Genomic DNA, 24575 nt, shown 5'->3' with positions numbered 1-24575 from the left:
CACGACGCACTGAAGTTTTGATTCTGTGCATCCTGCGTGGGACAAACTGACCCACATGTTGTTACCCAAAGGTCAAGACACATTTTGGATGTCTGTACTTGTTTTCTAATTACTTCTTCCTAATTTCCATCCACGGTCTCTGATATGCCAATATTGGAGAAGGTTTGTTCTATCTCATATACACATTCTTTATAAACCACTTAGAAAGGAAAAAGAAAGAACTTGCATTTATCTGGCGCCTTTCACGACCTCAGGACATCCCAAAGCGCTTTACAGCCAGTGAAGTAATTTTGAGGTGTGGTCACTGTTATCATGTAGGAAACGCAGGAGCCAATTTTCACAGCAAGCTCCCACAAACAGCAATGAGATAATGACCTGATAATCTGGTAATATTTGTTGATGGATAAACATTGGTTTATCTAGGATAACTCCCCTGCTCTTCTTCGAAATAATGCCATGGGATCTTTTACATCCACCCAAGAGGGCAGACAGGGCCTCGGTTTAACTTCTCATCCGAAAGACGGCACCTCCAACAGTGCAGCACTCCCTCAGTACTGCATTGGGAGTGTCAGCCTAGATTATTATACCCAAGTCTCTGGAGTGGGACTTAAACCCACAACCTTCCAACTCAGAGGCAAGACTGTTAACCACTGCGTCAAAGTTGACACCTGAGTTAGGCTCAATGGGTAGTAGTCTTGCCAGTTAGCCTGACATCAGTCATCAGGAAAATGCTGGAATCCGTTATTAAGGACATGGTAATAGGGCATTTAGAACATCATAATATGATTAGGCAGAGTCAAAATGGTTTTATGAAAGGGAAATCGTGTTTGACAAATCTATTAGAGTTTTTTGAGGGTGTAACTAGCAGGGTAGATAAAGGGGAACCAGTGGGTGTAGTATATTTGCATTTTCGAAAGGCATTCGATAAGATGCCACATAAAAGGTTGATACACAAGATAAGGGCCCATGAGGTTGGGGATAATATATTAGTATGGATAGACGATTGTTTAACGGACAGAAAACATAGATTAGGAATGAACGGGTCATTTTCAGGTTGGCAGGCTGTAACTAGTGGGGTGCCGCAAGGATCAGTGCTTGGGCCTCAGCTATTTACAATCTATATTAATGATTTAGATGAAGGGACCAAGTGTAATGTATCCAAGTTTGCTGACAATACAAAGCTAGGTGGGAAAGTAAGCTGTGAGGAGGACGCAAAGAGTCTGCTAAAGGATATAAACAGGTTAAGTGAGTGGCAAGAAGGTGGCAGATGGAGTATAAATTGGGGAAATGTGAGGTTATTCACTTTGGTAGGAAGAATAGAAAAGCAGGATTTTTTTAAATGATGAGAAACTATTAAATGTTGGTACTGAGAGGGATTTGGGTGTCCTCGTACAAGAAACACAAAAAGTTAGCATGCAGGTACAGCAAGCAATTAGGAAAGCAAATGGTATGTTGGCCTTTATTGCAAGGGGGTTGGAGTACAAGAGTAAGGAGGCGTTGGTGAGACCTCACCTGGAGTGCTCTGTGCACCTAAGGAAGGATATATTTGCCTTAGAGGCGGTGCAACGAAGGTTCACTAGATTGATTCCTGGGATGAGAGGGTTGTCCTATGAAGAGAGATTGAGTAGAATGGGCCTATACTCTGGAGTTTGGGAGAATGAGAGGTGATCTCATTGAAACATATAAGATTCTGAGGGGGCTTGACAGGGTAGATGCTGAGAGGCTGCTCCCCCTGGCTGGAGAGTCTAGGACTAAGGAGCATAGTTTCAGGATAAGGGGTCGACCATTTAAGACTGAGATGATGAGAAATTTCTTCACTCAGAGGGTTGTGAATCTTTGGAATTCTCTACCCCAGAGGGCTGTGGATGCTGAGTCATTGAGTATATTCAGGGCTGAGATAGATAGATTTTTGGACTCTAGGGGAATCAAGGGATATGGAGATCGGGCGGGAAGGTGGAGTTGAGGTCGAAGATGAGCCATGATCTTATCGAATGGTGGAGCAGGCTCGAGGGGCCATATGGCCTACTCCTGCTCCTATGTTCTTATGAGTCTGATATGAGTGTGTTAAGCCTTCATGCAATGATATTGCTGATAATTTTCAAGCTCAATTACGTGACTCTGGGTGGAGTAAAAAGAATTCTTTATATTAAGTACCGTACTCAGAACTTGCTTATAGAGCTTCCCCATTGATTCATAGAATCATCATAGAATGATACAGCACCGAAGGAGGCCATGCGGCCCATTGTGCCTCTGCTGGCTCTTTGAAAGAGCTATCGAATCAGTCCCACTCCCCATCGCCCTGTAAATTTTTCCAACTATTTATCCAATTCCCCTTTGAAAGTTACTATTGAATCTGCTTCCACCGCCCTTTCAGGCAGCGCATTCCAGATCATAACAACTCGCTGCATAAAACATTTCTCATGATCTCCCCTCTATTTTTTTGCCAATTATCTTAAATCTGTGTCCTCTGGTTACTGACCCTCCTGCCAGTGGAAATACTTTCTCCGTATTAACTCTTATCAAAGCCCCTCATAATTTTGAACACCTCTATTAAATCTCCCCTTAACCTCTGCTCTAAGGTGAACAATCCCAGCTTCTCTGGTCTCGCCACAGAGACCACTAGCTTGGTGGCAGCAATGGTACTGAGCCAAACATAATAGGAAGGTCCCAGTTCAATGTATTGACTCTGCTGCATTAACTGATCCCAGCTCCGGGTGCGATGCCTCCCACGGTCAATTAGCCTGACGGCACTCGCCGTCTCAGCTCGCCCGTGTAGAACGAATACCCGGACAAGTCAGCGGAAAGCTGCCATTGTTCTCGGTATAGCATACAGCAAGAATCAGTGCGTAAAGAAGGAGAAAAACTGAGGGGGAAGCAAAAAGAGCGACTTTCTTTTTCCATTTTAAATTTCAGGGATAATCACGAGGAAATTTTAAAGCGATGCTTTTACAGATCACTCAAACAACCAAGAGAGATTCTGAGTGTTTTCCTCCTTCATATTACGCCAAGCGAGCCAAACTGTAACTGCTGATCACTAGACACAAGGTGCAAAGCTCACCCAGAACCTGTGAATCACAGATTCATCTGCAATATTGACACTGCTTTTTACATGAGGTGCAGTGCAGTGTTTAATGTTAAAAAAGAAAAGAAAGGATTTACATTAATGTAGCACCTTTCACATCCTCAGGACGTCCCAAAGCGTTTCACAGCCACAGAATTCCCTTTTGAAGTATAGTCACGGTTGTAATGTAGGAAACGCGGCAGCCAAATTGCGCACAGCAAGATCCCACAAGCAGCAATTACATAAGTGGCCAGATAATCTGTTTTTGGTGGTGTTGGTTGAGAGTCAAATGTTGGGCAGGAAACTAGGGAGAATTCCCCTGCTTTTCTTGAAATAGTGCCATGGGATCTTTTACACCTACCTGAGAGGGCAGACGGGGCCTCAACTTAACGTCTTATCCGAAAGATGGCACCTCCGACAGTGCAAGGCTATCACAGTACCAGTTGGTATCTCCCTGTTGTTCATGGGTAGCACTCTTGCCTTTGAGTCAGAAGGTTGTGAGTTCAAGTCCCACTCCAGAGACTTGAGCACAAAATCCAGACTGACGCAACCAGTGCAGTACTGAGGGAGTGCTGCACTGTCGGAAGTGCCGTCTTTCAGATGAGACATTAAACCGAGGCCTCGTCTGTTCTCTCAGGTGGACCTAAAAGATCCCATGGCACTATTCGAAGAAGGGCAGGGGAGTTCTCCCCGATGTCCTGGCCAATATTTATCCCTCAACCAACATCACTGAAAAACAGAATATCTGGTCATTATCACATTGCTGTTTGTGGGACCTTGCTGTGTGCAAATTGGCTGCTGCATTTCTTACATTACAACAGTGACCACACTTCAAAAGTACTTTATTGGTTGTAAAGTGCTTTGGGACGTCCTGAGGTCGTGAAAGGCACTATTTGTTGTGATGCTGACTGATGTGGACCTTCCCTAGATTTTCTCAGCCTGTGCTGAGTTTTCTGATCTCAGTCCGGAAGCAGCACAGGTTCTACAATTAGCTGCAGCACCTGTGTGTCTAGGAAAGGGGATTATGTAGAAGTTACAACGCCGTAACAGGCCATTCGGCCCAACCAGTCCGTGTCGTCATTTACACAAGCAAATAACCCTAATCGCATTTATCTGCCCTGATCCCTTTTCCTTCATCCACCTATCCGATGTAAACCAATCAGGGTTCCTGCCCCTGACTGCTATCCACTGAAGGCAGGATCGGGTTAGGCCGTGATAACCCCCACGGTTCAATTGCCTGCCAACGCTCACTGTCCAGGCTCGTGCATGAAGACTGGTCACTTGGTCGAGGGAGTAGAGGGTGCCAGTGCCTGCAGAACTGACATTAACTCCAGGAGAAAAGAGAAATGCGAAAAAAAAAACAATTTAGAAAGATCGGTGAGAGCCAGGATCCGACATCCCATAATGTGTGTTAGATAAGATCTTTGAGGGGTTTTGAAATGGAGTATGTGAAGAGCTACAGCAGCAGTTGGAGCATAGGAACAGGAGGAGGCCATTCAGCCCCTCGAGCCTGTTCCAACAATTCAATTAGATCACCGCTGATCTGTATCTTAACTCCATCTACCTGCCATGGTTCCCTTAATACCCCTGCCTAACACAAATCAATCAATCTCAGTTTTGAAATTTTCAATTGATCCCCAGCCTCTGCATAGCCCGTACATGCTGTTCCTGAAAGCATTTTTGCGCTAATGGCACGCTCACCCCCACCCCACCCACCCACCCCCAGAATATTAACACAGAAAATATGAGCTTGTCTTTCACTGGGCTTCCTGTAATTCATTGCGTAAATGGAGCTTCGTAAAGCCGAGCTGTGTCAAACTCTCAACTTTGTCAGGTGAACTCTTGGACTGGTTTCGATCGCCTGAGGGGGTCAGGGAAGACTTTTCCAGAGGGTTTCTTCCCCTATTGACCCTGGGTTTTTTTTCTCTTTTTATTTTTGCCTCTCCCAGGAGATTACATGGCTGCCGGGGGTTTGGGCGGGGTGGTGGTGGAGAGGTGGGGGTTGGGGAGAGGTGGGTGGGGGGAGGAGGTGTCTGATCACAATGATCCGGCCATCATTGTCCCTGGGGCCAGGCTTGATGGACCAGCTGGTCTTTTCTTCCGCCTCAATTTCATATGTTTGTAAACCATCGAGTTCTTTTAATGGTGAATTGTTCTGACATCTTGGAAATTCCAGTCACCAAAAGACTCTCCGGCCTGGAGCAATTTGCTTCTCATGACTTGCAGCCTTGCAACTCTCCGCCTTGTCAGTCTGTACGGTCCATGCTCATGAGGGTCATTGAATACGTGTGGAAATTTACTTCAGCAAGTCCTTATTTTCTGTTCCGTCAGCCAGCCTATCCCACGTGTTGGGTTTTGTTTATGTTTTATATGTGTGCGTCTGGACCTAATGATATTTCTGCCCCTATATCTGTCTGTCTGCGGACTTGAAAGGAAACCGGGTTGAGAATTGAACATGGGGCCAAAAGGCACACGTTTATTGTTAATATGGAATCGGGGATCGACCCCTGTTTGTTGGCAATCCAGGGATGAAACTGGGGAGCATTGGACCTTTTCGTACTTTGCATGAGTTGGAAGAAAAGAAAGAAAGCAAGAACTTGCATTTATATAGCACCTTTCACGACCTCAGGATGTCCCAAACCGCTTTACAGTCAATGAAGTACTATTGAAGTCCAGTCGCTGTTGTGGGAAATGCAGAAGCCAATTTGCGCACAGCAAGCAGTTAAATAAATGACCAGACCATCTGTTTTAGGTGTTATTTGCTGGATAAACATTGGCCAGGACACTGGGAGGGATCTCCCCTGCTCTTTTTCGAAATAATGCCGTGGGATCTTTTACGTCCACCTCAGAGGGCAGATGAGGCCTCGCTTTAACATCTCCTCCAAAAGACGGTACCTCCGGCAGTGCAGCACTCCCTCAGTACTGCACTGGAATACTCAGCATAGATTTTGTGCTCAAGTCTCTGGATTGGAGCTTGAACCCACGACTCAGAGACGAGACTGGTGCCACTAAGCTACGGCTGACACTAACTATTACCAAGGCCACGCACTACCTGGTTGAGCAGCAGGTGCATTTTATATTAATTTTAGTACATTTTCCCCAGTGCTATACTCAATGCAGCATTGAATTTTGTCCTAATCTCTATCCCTGAAGAGGCAGTGTTTTGGAATAGTCTTCTGATAGGTTCATCAGAGAGCGAATACAAGAGAACCATCGAAGTTTACAACACAGAAGGATGCCATTCGGCCCATCTTGTCTGTACCAGCTCTTTGGTAGAGCAATCCAAAACTAATGCTCTGCCCTGCTCTCTCCCCATAGCCCTGCATCTTGCTGCTAAATCTACACTCTCTATGGATTTAATATTCTTTCTATAATTCTTTCTATCGGGCACCAGGTAGTGGGAAGGTGCTAGAGGAGCAAATTTGCAGGCAAATTACAGAAAGATGCAAGAACTGTAGAGTAATGATAATGGTGGACTTTAATTACCCCAATATAGATTGGGGCAGTAACAGTGTAAAGGGCAAAGAGGGGGAGGAATTCCTGAAGTGTGTACAAGAGAACTTTCTGGAACAATGTGTTTTCAGCCCAACCAGGAAGGAAACAGTGCTGGATCTAGTTCTGAGGAATGAAATGGGGCAGGTGGAGCATGTTTCAGTGGGGGAGCATTTGGGGAACAGTGATCATAATATCATTGGTTCACAATCGTTATGGAAAAGGACAAGGAACAATCAAATGTGAAAATACTTAACTTGAGGAGGGCAAATTTCAGTGAGTTAAAAAGGGATCTTGCCCAGGTGGATTGGAATCAAAACTTGTCAGGCAAAACAGTAACTGAACAATGGGAGGCCTTCAAGGAGGAGTTGGTTTAGTACAGAATAGACACATCCCTACGAGGGGGAAAGGAAGGGCATCCAAAGATATAGAGATTAAAATGAAACAGAAAAACGAAACTTATGACGAATGTAAGGTTTATAATACATTAAAGAACCAGGCTGAATACAGAAAGTACAGAGGAGATCTACAAAAAGGGAATAAGAGGGGCAAAGAGAGAGTATGAGAATAGATTAGCAGCGAACATAAAACGGAACCCAAAAGTCTTTTATAAACATATAAATAGTAAAAGGGTCGTCAAAGGAAGGGTGGAACCGATTAGGGACAAAAAAGATCTTCTTGTGGAGGCAGAGGGCAAGGCTGAGATACTAAATGAATACTTTGCATCTGTCTTCAATAGAGAAGAGGATGCTGCCATTGTAGTAATAAAGGAGGAGATAGTAGCGATATTGGATCGAATAAAAATAGATAAAGAGGAGGTACTTAAAAGATTGGCAGTACTCAAAGTGGAAAAGTCACCCGGTCCGGATGGGATACATCCTAGGTTACTGAGGGAAGTAAGGGTGGAAATTGCAGAGGCTCTGGCCACAATCTTCCAATCCTCCTTAGATACGGGGACGGAGGACTGGAAGATTGCAAATGTTACACCCCTGTTCAAAAAAGGAGTGAGGGATAGAACCATCGAAAAGATACAGCACAGAAGGGGGCCATTCGGCCCATCGTGTCCGCGCCGCTCGAAGAACAACCAGGTGCCCATTCTAATCCCACCTTCCAGCACCTGGTCCGTAGCCCTGCAGCTTCCAGCACTTTAGGTGCAGGTCCAGGTACTTTTTAAAAGAGTTGAGGGTCCCTGCCTCTACCACCAATTCGGGCAGCGAATTCCATACACCCACCACCCTCTGGGTAAAAAAGTTTTTCCTCATGTCCCCTCTAATCTTTCCGCCAATCAGCTTAAATCGATGTTCTCTAGTTCTTGAACTCTCCACTAGGGGAAACAGGTACTTCCTGTCTACTCTATCTAGGCCCCTCATAATTTTGTACACCTCAATCAAGTCTCCCCTCAGCCTTCTCTGCTCCAAGGAAAACAACCCCAGCCTATCCAATCTCTCCTCGTAGCTGCAATTTTCAAGCCCTGGCAACATTCTTGTAAATCTTCTCTGCACTCTCTCCAGAGCAATTACATAACTCTAAATAAACCCGGATAAACCCGGTAATTACAGGCCAGTCAGCCTAACGTCGGTGGTGGGGAAACTTTTAGAGACAATAATCCGGGACAAAAATAATTGGTATTTGGAAAAGTATGGGCTAATAAATCAAAGTCAGCACGGATTTGTTAAAGGGAAATTGTATTTGACTAACTTGATTGAGTTCTTTGATGAAGTAACGGAGAGGGTTGATGAGGGTAGTGCAGTTGATGTTGTGTATATGGAATTTCAAAAGGCATTTGATAAAGTGCCATATAATAGACTTGTTAGCAACATTAAAGCCCATGGGATTAAAGGAACAGTGACAGTGTGGATATAAAATTGACTAAGGGACAGAAAGCAGAGAGTAGTGGTGAACGGTTGTTTTTCAGACTGGAGGGAAGTATACAGTGGTGTGCCCCAGGGGTCAGTATTAGGACCACTGCTCCTTTTGATATATATTAATGACTTGGACTTGGGTATAGAGGGTATAATTTCAAAGTTTGCAGATGGCACAAAACTTGGAAATGTAGTAAACAATGTGGAGGATAGTAACAGACTTCAGGAGGACAGACAGACTGGTGAAATGGGCAGACACATGGCAGATGAAATTTAATGCAGAGAAGTGTGAAGTGATACATTTTGGTAGGAAGAATGAGGAGAGGCAATATAAACTAAATTGTACAATTTTAAAGGGGGTGCAGGAACAGAGAGACCTGGGGGTGTATGTACACAAATCTTTGAAGGTGGCAGGATGAGTTGAGACGCTGTTCAAAAAGCATATGGAATCCTGGGCTTTATTAATAGATGCATAGAGTACAAAAGCAAGGAAGTCATGCTAAACCTTTATAAAACATTGGTTAGGCCTCAGTTGGAGTATTGTTTTCAATTCTGGGCACCACACTTTAGGAAGGATGTCAAGGCCTTAGAGAGGGTGCAGAGGAGATTTACTAGAATGTTATCAGTGATGAGGGACTTCAGTTATGTGTAGAGATTGGAGAAGCTGGGGATGTTCTGCTTAGAAGAGAGAAGATTAAGGGGAGATTTGATAGAGGTGTTCAAAATCATCAATGATAGAGTAAATAAGGAGAAACTGTTTCCAGTGGACGCAGATTTAAGGTGATCAGCAAAAGAGCCAGAGGCAACATGAGGAAACATTTTTTTATGCAGTGAGTAGTTATGATCTGGAATGCACTGCCTGAAAGGGTGGTGGAAGCAGATTCAATAATAACTTTCAAAAGAGAATTGGATAAATACTTGAAGGGAAAAAAAATGACAGGACAATGGGGAATGGGACTTATTGGATAGCTCTTTCAAAGAGCTGGCACAGGCACAATGGGCTGAATGGCCTCCTCCTGTGCTGTACCTACTAGGATATAATGAATGGGGTGTCCAAAAATGCAGGCAGTATTGTAACTGTGGTCTCTTTTTTATTCATTCATGGGATGTGGGCGTTGCTGGCAAGGCCAGCATTTATTGCCCATCCCTAATTGCCCTTGAGAAGGTGGTAGTGAGCTGCCTTCTTGAACTGCTGCAGTCCGTGTGGTGAAGGTTCTCCCACATTAAGTCAGGAGTCCCAGGATTTTGACCCAGCAACGATGAAGGAATGGCGATATATTTCCAAGTCGGGATGGTGTGTGACATGGAGTGGGACGTGCAGGTGGTGGTGTTCCCATGTGCCTGCTGCCCTTGTCCTTCTAGGTGGTAGAGGTCGCGGGTTTGGGAGGTGCTGTCGAAGAAGCCTTGGAGAGTTGTTGCAGTGCATCCTGTGGATGGTACACACTGCAGCCACTGTGCGCCGGTGGTGAAGGGAGTGAATGTTTAGGGTGGTGGATGGGGTTCCAATCAAGCAGGCTGCTTTGTCCTGGATGGTGTTGAGCTTCTTGAGTGTTGTTGGAGTTGCAGTCATCCAGACAAGTGGAGAGTATTCCATCACACTCCTGACTTGTGCCTTGTAGATGGTGGAAAGGCTTTGGGGAGTCAGGAGATGAGTCACTCGCGGCAGAATACCCAGCCTCTGACCTGCTCTTGTAGCTAAAGTATTCATGTTGCTGGTCCTGTTAAGTTTTTGGTCAATGGTGACCCCCAGGATGTTGATGGTGGGGGATTTGGCGATGGTAATGCTGTTGAATGTCAAGGGTAGGTGGTCAGAATCTCTCTTGTTGGAGATGGTCATTGCCTCTGGCGCGAAGGTTACTTGCCACTTATGAGCCCAAGCCTGGATGTTGTCCAGGTCTTGCTGCATGCAGGCACGAACTGCTTCATTATCTGAGGGGTTGTTGATGGAACTGAACACTGTGCAACCATCAGCGAATGTTTCCACTTCTGACCTTATGATGGAGAGAAGTTCATTGATGAAGCAGCTGAAGATGGTTGGGCCTAGGACACTGCCCTGAGGAACTCCTGCAGCAATGTTCTGGGGCTGAAATGATTGGCCTCCAACAACCACTACCATCTTCCTTTGTGCTAGGTACGACTCCAGTCACTGGAGAGTTTTCCCCCTGATTCCCATTGCCTTGTACAAATTTATCATCACCTCTTTGCTCTTGTACTCTGGGCTCGTATTGCTAAAACCCAAAATACTATTGTATAAAACACTATTTAAACCCAACCTCAAATGCTATTGTGTGTGCAGTTCTGGTCACTTAATCATGTAAGGATATTATTGATCTTGAGATGGTATATGGTGAATAAATTGTGCATTGAAATTTAAGTTACGTGGAGAGATTAAGAAAGTTGGGCTTGGTTTATGTGGAAAGGAGACTTTGAGGTGACTGAACTGATTGTTTTCAAGAATATGGAAGGGATTGACAAAGCTGATTGAGGTAAATTATAGAATCGGAGAATGTTACCAGTCAGAAACAGGCCATTCGGCCCGACAGGTCTGTACCTATATTTTTCTCCACATGAATCACCTGGTCTAATCCCACACTCTTGCTGGCTCCCTTTAATATTGCTCATTTTGAAGGAGATATCTAATTGAAAGAATTAATGGATTCTGTCTCAGTAACAGTTTGTGGCAGATAATTCCACATTCTAACCGCCCTCTGTGTGATTACACTCTTTCTACCCTCCCCCACCTTCGATTCTGAGTACAATAAATTTGTGCCCACTCGTTGACTTCTCACCTGCCAATGGAAATAGTCGATCACTATTTACCTCATAATAACTCTTCATACCGTGCAGACGATCAGGTCTTAATCTTCTCGGCTCCCATGAAAAAGCCCGAACTTCTCACGCCTGTATTCATAACAGTAACCCCTCGTAGGAAGAATAGAAAAGCAGAATTATTTTTGAATGGTGAGAAACTGTTGAATGTTCAGAGAGATCTAGTTGTCCTCGTACAAGAAACACAGAAAGTTAGCATTCAGGTACAGCAACCAATTAGGAAAGCAAATGGTATGTTGGCCTTTATTGCAAGGGGGTTGGAGTACAAGAGTAAGGAAGCCTTGCTGCAATTGTACAGGGCTTTGGTGAGACCTCACCTGGAGTACTGTGTACAGTTTTGGAATCCTTATCTAAGGAAGGATATACTTGCCTTAGACGGGCTGCAACGAAGATTCACTAGATTGATTCCTGGGATGAGAGGCTTTTCCTATGAGGAGAGATTGAGTAGAATGGGCCTATACACTCTGGAGTTTAGAAGAATGAGAGATGATCTCATTGAAACATATAAGATTCTTAGGGGGCTTGACAGGGCAGATGCTGAGAGGCTGCTCCCCCTGGCTGGAGAGTCTAGGACTAAGGAGCATAGTTTCAGGATAAGGGGTCGACCATTTAAGACTGAGATGATGAGAAATTTCTTCACTCAGAGGGTTGTGAATCTTTGGAACTCTCTACCCCAGAGGGCTGTGGATGCTGAGTCATTGAGTATATTCGAGGCTGAGATAGATAGATTTTTGGACTCTAGGGGAATCAAGGGATATGGGGATCGGGCAGGAAAGTGGAGTTGAGGCCAAAGGTCAGCCATGGCCTGATTGAATGGCGGAGCAGGCTCGAGGGGCCGAATGTCCTACTCCTGTTCCTATTCCTTATGTTCTTATCCCTGGCAATATCCTAGTGAGTCCGTGCTGCACCTTTTCCAATGCTTTTACATGTTCTTATGAATACTCATAGGAACATAGGAACAGGAATCGGCAATTCATCCCCTCAAGCCTGTTCCACCAGGAATTGCTCTAATTAATCGACTAACGGTACGTAAATATTTACCTAATAGTGATCATAATATGATCGAGTTCAACATTGTGTTTGAAAAGGAGAAACCCGTATCAGCTACTAAGATTCTAATTTTAGGTAAGGCTGACTTCAATGGGATGCGACAGAGACTGTCCACGGTAGACTGGGCAAATCTGTTAATGGGTAAAATGGCACAAGGTCAGTGGGAGATGTTCAAAAAAGAATTTAACATGATACAGAACCAGTTTATACCCCTAAGGGGCAAGAGCTCCATTTGCCAAAAAAAAATCAGACAGTAAGAGCTACAAAACGGGAGTATGAAAAGAAACTTGCAAGGGATATCAAAATCAACACAAAAAACTTTTACAATTATTTTAGGTAAAAGAGCAATGTGGGCCCCTTAAAAACAGAGAATGGTGAGATTGTAAATGGAAATAAGGAAATGGTGGACATGTTAGATAATTACTTTGCGTCAGTATTTACAGTAGAGGAAGAGGACAGCATGCAGGACACCCCAAGGAAACTAATTTTGAATCAGGGATGGGGGCTCTCCATAATTAACACAAGAAAATTAACAGTAATGAAGAAAATAATGGCACTAAAGAGTGACAAATCCCCAGGACCAGATGGTTTCCATCCCAGGGTTTTAAAGGGAGTAGGTGAGAATATTGCGGATGCCCTAATTATAATCTTCTAATGATCTCTCGATTCACGAACCGTTCCTTTAGATTGGAAAATTGCACATGTCACTCCGCTATTTAAGAAAGGTGAGAGAGGGAAACCAGGGAATTATAGACCAGTTAGTCTAACATCTGTTGTGGGGAAATTACTAGAGTCTATAATAAAAAATAGAGTGACTGAACACCTTAAAAAATTTCAGCTGATCAGAGAGAGCCAGCATGGATTTGTAATGGGGAGGTCATACCTGACGAACCTTATTGAATTCATTGAAGAGGTGACTGAAGCAGCGGACAGGGTGTTGTTTATATGGACTTCCAGAAAGCATTCGATAAAGTCCGACATAAGAGACTGTTAGCTAAAGTTGAAGCTCATGGAATTGAGAACAAATTATTCACCTGGTTAGGAAATTGGCTGAGCGGCAGGAGACAGATAGTAGGGATAATGGGCAGGTACTCAAATTGACAGGATGTGATTAGTGGTGTCCCACAGGGATCTGTGTTGGGGCCTCAATTAATCATTGTATTTATTAACTACTTAGATGATGGGATAGAGAGCCACATATCCAAGTTTGCCGATGACACAAAGGTAGGCAGCATTGTAAGCAGTGTAGATGGAAGCATAAAATTACAGAGAGATATTAATAGATTAAGTGAATGGGTAAAACTATGGCAAATGGATTTCACTGTGGGCAAGTGTGAGATCATCCACTTTGGACCTAAAAAGGATAGATTCTAAACGGTGAAAAGCGCAAAACAGTGGACGTCCAAAGAGACTTAGGGGCCCATGTACATAGATCATTAAAATGTCATGGACTGGTACAGAAAATAATCAAAAAGGTTAATGGAATGCTGGTCTTTATATCTAGAGGACTAGAATACAAGGGGTAGAAGTTATGCTACAGCTATACAAAGCCCTGGTTAGACCACACCTGGAGTACTGTGTTCAGTTCTGGGCACCGCACCTTAGGAAGGATATATTGGCCTTGGAGGGAGTGCAGCCTAGGTTTACTAGAATGATACCTGGACTCCAAGGGTTAAATTACGAGGAGAGATTACACAAACTGGGGTTGTATTCCTTGGAATTTAGAAGATTAAGGGATGATTTGATTGAAGATATCAAGATATTAAGTGGAACTGATGGGGTAGATATTTCCGCAGGTCGAGGAGTCGATGGGATATAGCCTAAAAATTAGAACCAGGACTTACAGGAATGAAGTTAGGAAACACTTGTACACACAAAGGGTGGTAGAAGTTTGGAACTCTCTTCCACAAACAGCAGTTGATGCCAGCTCAATAGTTACTTTTAAATCTGAGATTGATAGATTTTTGTTACCCAAAGGTATTAAGGGATATGGGGCTAAGGCGGGTATATGGAGTTAGGTCACAGATCAGCCATGATCTCATTGAATGGTGGAACAGGCTCGAGGGGCGAAATGGCCTTTTCCTGTTCCTACTCCAATTGCAATCTAAGGTCTTGTAAACATTACCTCATTACTTTAGTACTCTATGCCTCCAAATACAAAACCAAGGTTTCTATTTGCCTGTTTATGGCCTTTTCTGCTTGAGCCGAAAGAAAGAGAGAACGACTTGCATTTATACAGCGCCTTTCACGTCCTCAGGACTTCCCAAAGTGCTTTACAGTCAATGAAGTATTTTGGAAGTGTAGTCACTGCTGTGATGTAGGGAAACGTGGCAGCCAATTTGCGCACAGCAAGATCCCACAAACAGCAATGAGATAACGACCAGGTCACCTGCTTTAGTGCTGTTGGTTGAGGCATAAATATTGGCTAGGACACCGGGCAGAGCTTACCTGCTCTTCTTCGAAATAGTGCCATGGGGTCTTTTATGTACACCTAAGGGGGCAGATCGGTTTAACGTCTCGTCCGAAAGACTTGCACCTCCGACAGCGCAGCGCTGCCTCAGTAGCTGCCATATTTAAAGTTTGACTGTGGGGAAGAGGTCCAGGTACCAGAGGACACAAGTTGAAGGTTAGGAGCCGTAAGTGAAGTCTGAGCCATGCAAAGGGCAGTGGAGGAGTTAGCAAGGGAACGGCATGGTAGGGGCCGGGCCACGATAGTATTCATGAGGTCAAGGGAGAGAAGGGATCGAGGGGCATGGTGAGTAGGTGGAACTGATCTAACGAAAAGGATGGGTTTGTTTACCTTTCCCTTTTTCTTAAAATTCTGACGTGCTTCTGTTCTAATGTAAGACGCTATGTGCCTCCATCTAATACACGGGTTAAACATTGAGATTTAAGTGTGTGTAAAACAATTGTACGACAAACACCAATATTGTATTTCTGACTCTCGTTTGCTGTCGCTGTATTTGCCTGTCGGGAAACGCACGACACAGATTTTTTTTTTCTCTCTCTTTTCCCGCTCGTCGTTTCCATTCATCGTGATTTCTTTTCTTCATTTTTTTATTTTGGCGGCTGATTCTATCTTCTGTAAATAAACTGAATAAAAACTTTGTCATATTTGACAGCTGTGTGCAGAAATGCTACTGTAAACCTCAGAGAGTTAACCAGCATGTTTGCAAGATGTCAGAACTATACACCATTACCCTGTAAGTGAAAGTGAAACCATCCCCCCTCACCCCTGAAATGATGTCTGTTGTGAAAGCATGCATGGTGGAATACTTGCTACTTTTACCTCTGTGTTACTGGAAGAAATTAATACTCAACCTTCTGTCACTGTGTCCGGTAGGGCAATTAAAAACAAGATGGAGGCAACAGTTGATGGCCAATAGAGGCCCTTTCAAAGAGATCTCGACCTTTAATTGTAGGGCATTATCTGAAAGGATCACTTACTACGGGATGCCCTTTATTCTGAGGGAGGCAACAGTTGGCGGCCAATAGAGTCATTCCAAAGAGATCTCTACCGTGGTTAGAATTGTGGGGCATTATGTAAAAGGTCACTTACTGTGGGGCGCCATTTATTCTGACAGAGGGGAAATACCCTCTTTAGATAAGATTGAGATCACTACTGATTCCACTATTGTACTGTCTAAACGATATTAGTTCATCATGGCGCCTGAATGCGGTATGATCAAGCAATTATATGTCCAGCTGCTTTGGATCACTGTTGAGTTTGGATTAATGGTGTTTGGATGAAATGGTTTTGCATCATAATCTGATTGAGTGGTTGCCTGTATTTGGATTTAAAATGTTGGTCTACAAGGAGTGTCGTGCAAACTGCTACATTGTCGTGAAGAGAAAAGAAAGAACTCGCACTTACACAGTGCCTTTCATAACCTCAGGACATCCCAAACTGCTTCACAGCCAATGAAGCACTTTTGAAGTGTAGTCACTGTTGGTAATGTAGGAAACGCAACAGGTTCGCGCACAGCAAGGTCCCACAAACAACAATGAGTTATATAACCAGATAATCTGTTCTAGTGATGTTGGTTGAAGGATAAATGTTGGCCTAGGATACCGGGGAGACTCCTTTTCTTTGAGTAAGACTATGGGATCTTTTACATCCATCTTCAAGGGCAGATGAGGCTTTGGTGTAACATCTCAGCATGTAACATGTCAGCCTAGATTTTGTCCTCAATCCTTTAAGAGTGGAGCTTGAACCCACAAACCTCTCTCACTCAAAGGCAGGAGTGCTACCCGCTGAGCCACGTTCAGCTATCAGCAATGCCCAACCTTGTTTTAATGTGAAGGTTTGGTTTGGTTGACTCATTGAAACAGCCCAATCCCATTGAATGCAATGCGAGAACTGGAATATAAGACTTTGTCTCACTTTTTATCAGGAATGTCCAAACACAACTCATTCAGACACTTAACTTCAACTCTTAGTGGTCGACATTTGTCCGGGCCCGGTTTCAGGCCTGGGGCCTTGTTAATATTAATTAGGTGAGCAGCCTGTCACGCCTCCATAGGCAGCTCGGCGACAGCAGCCCGAAGGTAAGCCCCGGGAGGGGCAACGATTGGGTTACTGTGGAATTGGGGGAGGCGGCCGCTGCTTAGGCTGCGTCGCCTGCTGAAGAATCCTGAGTGGAGCAGGCCCGTCTCCTGCTCCGCTCATCGGAGAAACAATTTCCCGGAGGGGCCTTTATAAAAGCAAATTGTTGTTGTTAAATAGGTGTTAAGCCCCCCTCATTAACATATCCATGTGGCCTGTTTTAGGCGGCCACCCGGGATGAATTTAGCAGAGTCCTGAATGCACGGGCAGATTTGGTGTGGACCATCCCATATGCCATCGTTGCTCCCATTTTATGCCCAAAAACAGGTGCAACGCATACCCACTTTTACCCCTAAAACTCTATTACATACCCTTGAATTAAGAATCAAGTTTCAAGTCTTTGTACCCACTAACCGATACCAAATAATGTTTGTTCCTCAACACATTCCAAGCTCTGAGTGTGAACTCTACCAAAACTGTCCAATTGTGAGTGAAGTCATGCCTGTTTAAGACTGCGTCCATTAGGTACGCCCTGTCAGAAAATATCTGCACAGTACAGTGGAAACCCACTCTCTTTATTCCCATGGTAACAAATAGGAACTAGGCCTTTCAGCCCCTCGCACCATTCAACCAGATCATGACTGATCTGTACCTCAACTCCATTTACCCACCTTGGTTCCATATCCCTTGATACCCTTCCCTAACAAAAATCTATCGATCTCAGTCTTGAAAATTCCAGTTGTCCCAGCATCCACTGCCTTTTGGGGGAGAGAGTTCCTGATTTCCGCAACCCTTTGTGTGAAAAATTGTTTCCTGGTTTCACTCTAAAATGACCTAGCTCTAATTTTAAGATTATGTCCCCTTGTTCTGGATTCCCCCACACCAGGGGAAATACTTTCTCTGTATTTGCTCTATCAAATCCCTTTATCATTGTAAACGCTTTGATTAGATCAGCCCTCAAACCTCTATACTCAAGGGAATACAAGCCATGTTTATGCAACCGGTCCTCATAATTTAGTCCTTTAACCCCCTGTGTCATTCTGCTGAATCTGCGCTGCACCCCATCCGAGGTCAATATATCACTCCTGAGGTTCGGTGCCCAGAACTGAATGCAGTCCTCCAGATGGAATCTGACCAAAGCTCTATACAGTTGAAGTATCACTTCCTCAATTTTGAATTCCAACCCCCTTGAGATAAAGGACAACATTCCAATTAGCCTCTTTGATTACTTTTTGTACCTGTGCACTAGCTCTTAGTGATTTGTGTATATGGACACCCAAATCCCTTTGCTCCTCCCCAGCTCCTAGTCTCTCACCATTAAGAAAATATTCTGATTTGTCTTTCTCATATCCAAAGTGGATGACCTCACACTTCTCCACATTGAATTCCATCTGCCAGAGTTTTGCACACTCACTTAGTCTCTCTTTGTCCCTTTGTAATTTCCTCCTCCCATCCACACAACTTACTGTGCCTCCTAACTTAGTGTCATCTGTAACCTTGCATATACAACTCTCTAGTCCTTCATCCAAGTCATTAATGTATAGTGAAAACCTGAGGCCCCAGTGCAGATCCCTGGGGAACACCAATTGTCATATCCCACCAATCAGAGAACGAATCCTTTATCTCTACTCTCTGTCTCCTACCTCCCAACCAATTACCAAACCATGTCACAAGGATACCTCCAATTCCTTGTGGCTCTCATTTTTGCTAATAATCTCTTGTGTGGAACCTTATCAGATACCTTCCGGAAGTCCATATAGACAACATCCAAAGAGACCCTCCTTTATCCACCATGTTAGTGACCGCCTTAAAAAAAAGTCCATCTAGATTGGTCAGACATGACTTACCCATCACAAATCCATGCTGACTCTCTTTGATCAGCTGATATTTATCCAAATCACTCTGTCCCTGATGATAGATTCATCTATCAGGGGCATAGTCGCAGGATAAGGGGTCGGCCATTCAAGACTGAGATGAGGAGGAATTTTTCATGCAAAGGGTTGTGAATCTTTGGAATTCTCTACCCCAGAGGGCTATGGATGTTCAGTCATTGAATATATTCAAGGCTGGGATGGATAGATTTTCGGACTCTAGGGAAATTAAGGGATATGGGGATCGAGCGGTAAAGTGGAGTTGAGGTTGAAGATCAGCCATGATCGGATTGAATGGCGGAGCAGGCTCGAGGGGCCGTGTGGCCTACTCCTGCTCCTATTTCTTATGTTCTTATGTTCTTGTTCCAGTAACTTCCCCCACAATTGATGTTTAAACTGACAGGTCTGTAGTTCCCTGATTCCTCCCTCCCTCCCTTCCTTCTTAAATAATGGAGTGACATTTGCAATTTTCCAATCCAAAAGGCACAATTCCAGAATCAAGAGAGCTTTGGAAAATTTATGACTAATCCATCTGGAATTCCCTTACCTGTTTTGTTTAATACCCTGGGGTGGACTCTTCCACCTGCCTTCTCCACTTTACTCCTTTGCAACTGTTATTTACATTGGATTTCCTGGCGAGAAAAAGTTGGTCTCTCAACAATCAACCAGAATGCTGCTAGGTTTTCGTCATGAAGACCTCAGAGTTAGGCCTTCAGTGCTCAGCATGTTCCAACTCACCAGACTGAAATTTGCTCTCTTACCTCTGCAGTGCTGTGCAGCAGCCAAAGCTGATTTCCTTTCCTTTAAACGGGGATCAGGAAGTTTCTCTTGTGAGAATCACTCACGGGCAAGGGCCCCCCGTTGGAAGTTATTCTCTGGTGTTTGATTTTTTTTTGCTGTATTTGGCATATCAAAGAGTGGTGGCCCTTTCTAGGATTAGGTTTAGTTTCTCTCTTACTCTATCAGGATTCTCATTGTCCAACCTGCTGGTTAATTATCTTCATCCTGTGTGAACTTTTGTAGAATCATAGAATGATACAGCACAGAAGGCGGCCATTCGGCCCAGCGTGCCTGTGCCAGCTCTCTGAAAGAGCTATCCAAGTAGTCCCACTCCCCCCTGCTCTTTCTCCAATTCCCTTTTGAAAGTTACTATTGAATCTGCTTCCACCGCCCTTTCAGGCAGTGCATTCCAGATCATTACAACTCGCTGCGTAAAAAAAATTCTCCTCGTCTCCCCCCTGGCTTTTTTGCCAGTTATTTTAAATCTGTGTCCTTTGGTTACCGACCCTCCTGCCAGTGGAAATAGTTTCTCCCTATCAACTCTATCAAAACCCCTCATAATTTTGAATAACTCTATTAAATCTCCCCCTTAACCTTCTCTGCTCTAAGGAGAACAATCCCAGCTTCTCCAGTCTCTCCACGTAACTGAAACCCCTTTGACGGGTGAGTATTAACAGTCTATTCACCCGAGTCTAATTCTGTCCTCAAACAAAGTTCACGCTTGTGCAGTTTCCATTGGGGGGGGATGGTTGGAGGGGGAGGGGGAGGTCACTGCGAAGCGATCAAGAATAGGACCCCCTGGCTGATTTTTTTTTTACCTCCAGGGATGCTGAGGCCAATTCTGATATAGTGCAGGCCTGGCTGGGATCTTCCAACTCAGCTGAGACTGAACATCAAACATGAAACCTTCCCAGCCCGTGTAACCGCGTACCATACCAGGCCACGCGTTCACCCACTAAGGCGACTGAAAGTTGGTCAGCAAGGATTGATTAGAGGGCAGCCCTGCCTAACAAATCTACCGGGGACCTTGGAGGGAGCGAGAGACCTTGTTGACAGCAAACGTTCTGCGGATGTGATCTATTTAGATTTCAGCCAGGCATTTGATTGTGTAGAATACGAAAGATCAAGGATCAGGCGAGATGCCAAAATTATTTTCTAAAGAATTTTATTTGACATTCAGATAGGACAGTTTTTACCAAAAACAAAATAAAAGCTTCTCGTACAATCTTTCTAGCGAGCTCAACTCAACGATGGAGCAATCGGGCCCATTGTCTTGGGAGATAAGGAGGTTCCTCTTCTATTTTGTCTTGTTCAAACGTCCTACTTTCCAAGTTTGTTGCTAGGCAGAACAGGCTGGTGTTTCTCCTCTCTCTTCCTCATGGTTCAGCACACAGCTGTCTTAACTTTGACCCTTGAATATCTCTCATTGTGAACAGTCAGTGTCTTTCTCAAGGCAGCCTGGAGCAATACTAGCCCATCACGCACTCTGATTTTGGCCAAGCTGGCAGTTCTGTGTTCTTTCCTTTGTTCATACTTTTTAACCAAGTTCTGCTCTTTTACCAAGTCTAATCTTTCAGTCTTCCTTAAGATCAAGGCACCAAAAGCCCATATCAAGAAGTCCAAAATCCTTTAAAAGTCTGTCACACAAACGATTGCTCCATAAGGTAGGAAGGTGTGGAGTAGGGGGCAGGCTCCTGAGCTGGATTCAAAGTCAGCTGGACCAGAGACAGCAAAGTGGGGTGTGAGTTTATTGAAAGAAATATCATGGGGTTTCACGCAGAAAAGAAAACACTCGAGAGTGAGCCACAGTCGGACACAAATATTAACCGAGTTGGATTGGTGGAAAACAATGACGCATTCATGGCTTGAGAAGCAATAAAGGATTGGTACCTCTAGACTCGACTATTCCAGTGTTCTCCTGGCTGGCCTCCCACCTCCCACCCTCCATAAACTTGAACTCGTTCAAAACTCTGCTGCCCGTATCCTATCTCGCTCTAAGTCCCGCTCACCCATCACTCCCTGTGCTCGCCGAACTACATTGGCTCCCGGTCCAGCAACGCCTCAGATTTAAAATTCTCATCCTTGTTTTCAAATCTCTCCATGTCCTCGCCCCTCCCTATCTCTAACCTCCTCCAGCCCTACAGCCCTCCGAGATCTCCGCGCACCTCCAATTCTGGCCTTTTGCGGAACCCCCATTTTCTTCGCTCCGCCATTGGCGGCCGTGCCTTCAGCTGCCTGGGTCCTAAGCTCCGAAATTCCCTCCCTAAACCTCTCCACCTCTCTCTCCTCCTTTAAGACGCTCCTTAAAATCTACCTCTTTGACCAAGCTTTTAGTCACTTGTCCTAATGTCTCCTTCTTTGGCTCTGTGTCAGCATTTGCCTGATTACCCTCCTGTGAATCCTTGGGATGATTTACGACATTAAAGGCGCAGTATAAATGCAAGTTGTGGTGCTGTTGTTATTGTTATTGCAGGTCCAACAGTTTTCTGTTGCCGCTAACAAAATTGCATTCTCACAAACTTAGGTGCAATCTTGTTAACGTTTTTGCTAATATTGGGGAAAACTTGCCATTTGCAAGCTTTGTTTTTATTGAAAAGAGCAATATTGGGCCCTCCTGCGTTACCCAGCATGGTGTTGGAAATTGAGCAAATACATTACAATTCTGCAAATAATCTTATTCCACCCATTAAAGAGCATGTCACCTTTGTCCTGTTCTGAATATTAAGGGATTGGATTGGTTTGGGTTATGGCTCCTGGAGGGTATATTCTCCTTAATCTGTTAATTTCTGTGAAGTGCTGTATAGTCACGGCTGTTATCTTTTGCGAAAAATATAGGCCCAAGATGAGCCTGCCTTGAGTTTGGCTGCGGCTTCAGCCCTTCAGGTCCAACTCAGATGGATTAAACCCAAATCACGATGTCTTACTTCATGTTTCTCTCTCTGGTTCTGGTCTCCAAAGGCCAATCTTTTGATTGGCAGAATTCTAGCTTTGTAGTCACCTTTGTTAATTTGCAGTCTGTTGCAGCAATTGCTGTTTTGCAACTATGCTTTTTTGCTGCTATTTAACAGCTTGCAGTACGAGTTTTTGTTAATTCTGAAGAGGATGGTGAAACGTCAAGTTTCTAACTTTTTAATCCTTTTTCAAATTCCGTTCTTTGATCTTGCACTCCCAGCGGAGAGCTAAACTTCAAGGCAGGATCAATCCCGTCTCCAACCCCCATTCCCTTTCAGCACAGCTGCCCTCTGGGAGTGCGGGATCACTAAATTAACACTTTCATCTCCTGACTTTTTTAGCTTTTTGTACTTTTTGTTAATCCTCTTCTTTCAAATCATTTGGTAACCGGTGGAGTATTTTCCACTCTTGATGCCTTTGACCAGCCAAGGTGTCAGCCTTCGTCAGAAGGTTGTGGGTTCAAGTCCCACTCCAGAGACTTGAGCAAATATTCCAGGCTGGCACTTCTGTGCAGCACTGAGGGAGTGCTGCACTGTATGATATGCTGTCTTTCAGATGAGACGTTAAAACAAGGCCCCATCTGCCCTCTCAGGTCGACATAAATTGCCCCACGTCACTATTCGAAGAAGAGCAAAGGTCCTGGCCAACATTTATCCTAAAACAGATAATCTGGTCATTATCACATTGCTGTTTGTGGGATCTTGCTGTGCACAAATTGGCTGCCGCGATTCCTACATTACAACAGTGACTACATTTCAAAAACGACTTCAGTGGCTGCAAAGGGTGATGGAAGCAGATTGAATAGTAACTATCAAAAGGGAATTGGATAAATACATGAAGGGGAAAGATTTACAGGGTTTGGGGGGAAAGAGCATGGGGAGGGAATAATTGGATAGCTCTTTCAAAGAGCTGGCACAGACACGATGGGCCGAATGGCCTCCTCCTTTGCTGTACCATGCTATGATACTATGAAAGCGCTTTGGGACATCCTGAGGTCATGAAAGGCGCTATAGAAATGCAAGCCTTTCTTTTCCATTGCGACCAAAGCTGAACTCAAGGTTCGGAATGCCCGTTGTCTACCTTTGACTGTTTATCACATTGATTCTGAACTGCCTCAGGTACAATGCACTAAATTAAACAAATTACGATCACACTCTTTTTCTATATTGATGACATCCTGAATGAACATCTGCGGAAAAGATTTCTTTGCCACTTCACTACTGCAGTGTACTATATTTTCCAATGTTTCCCCTTGTTTTGTGCTCCGCAAAGACAGACCTGCTCATTAAGACCACATGAGATGGTCAGTTTGCCTTCAAATGACAGCATAAACTAGACCACAAACTTTCTTCCAGTGGCTCTGTATAGTGACACCGTTAAAGTGTTCCTGAAGATTTCCTCGGTTCATTTCTACCAAAATCGTAATTTAAAAAAAATATTTGTGTTTGGGATGTGGTGATGGTACCAAGCCAGTGGTTATTGCCTGTCCCTAGTTAGCCAGATTGCTTTAGAAGTCAACCACATAGGGTGGGACTGGAATCGCGTGTAAGTGTGGCAGGTTCCCTTTTCTGAAGGACGTTAGTCAATCAGTTGGGTTTGTGCAACAATTCGGCAGCACCCGTGGACATTTTCTGGTCCCAGCCCCACAAATTACCAGATTTGTTGAACCCACAACTGCTAGGTTGCTCGTCCAGTACAATGACCACTGCACCCAGTGTGTCATTTAAAAAGTGATATTTCACTAAAGAGATTGGGCAAAGGTAGACTTCACAGACACACATACAATGAGCAGGCCTCACCCCATAACATCCATATACAAGGAAATAATTCAACTGGTATGCCCGAGAATAACATTCAAAACAATGTGGGATCACATCACTGTGTGTGGCTTTACTTTCTATTCCTATGAAAGCTTCGATATTGAACAACATGAAATGGAGAGTAGAGCTCGTTATCACTTTGTTGAAACGTCTCAAAGTCCTTCACTCAATGAGGACAGCTGTTATAAAGACCAAATGCGGCCGCCATTCTTCGCCAGAAACATCCCACAGTCAGTGGGAGATGAATGGCTAGTTAATTTTTTGTCTAATTACATAGGAACATGAGCAGGCCATTCAGCCCCTTGAGCCTGT

The 24575-nt window shown here is 44.2% G+C and overlaps 1 protein-coding gene across 1 annotated transcript in view; it reads left to right on the top strand.

Moving 5' to 3' along the window:
• LOC137334602 (pituitary adenylate cyclase-activating polypeptide type I receptor-like) overlaps positions 1–24575 on the top strand; it is a 231867-nt gene that overhangs the window by 180111 nt on the left and 27181 nt on the right. The window contains exon 12 of the mRNA XM_067999414.1: positions 15417–15497. Coding sequence (XP_067855515.1) covers positions 15417–15497 — 81 coding nt within the window. The remainder of the gene's footprint in view (positions 1–15416; positions 15498–24575) is intronic.

This window comes from Heptranchias perlo, chromosome 2 (genome assembly GCF_035084215.1).
Source record: "Heptranchias perlo isolate sHepPer1 chromosome 2, sHepPer1.hap1, whole genome shotgun sequence".
NCBI classification, from domain to species: Eukaryota; Metazoa; Chordata; class Chondrichthyes; order Hexanchiformes; family Hexanchidae; genus Heptranchias; species Heptranchias perlo.
Note: the sequence above shows the minus strand (reverse complement) of the source record. Positions and strands in the feature narration are given on the sequence as shown.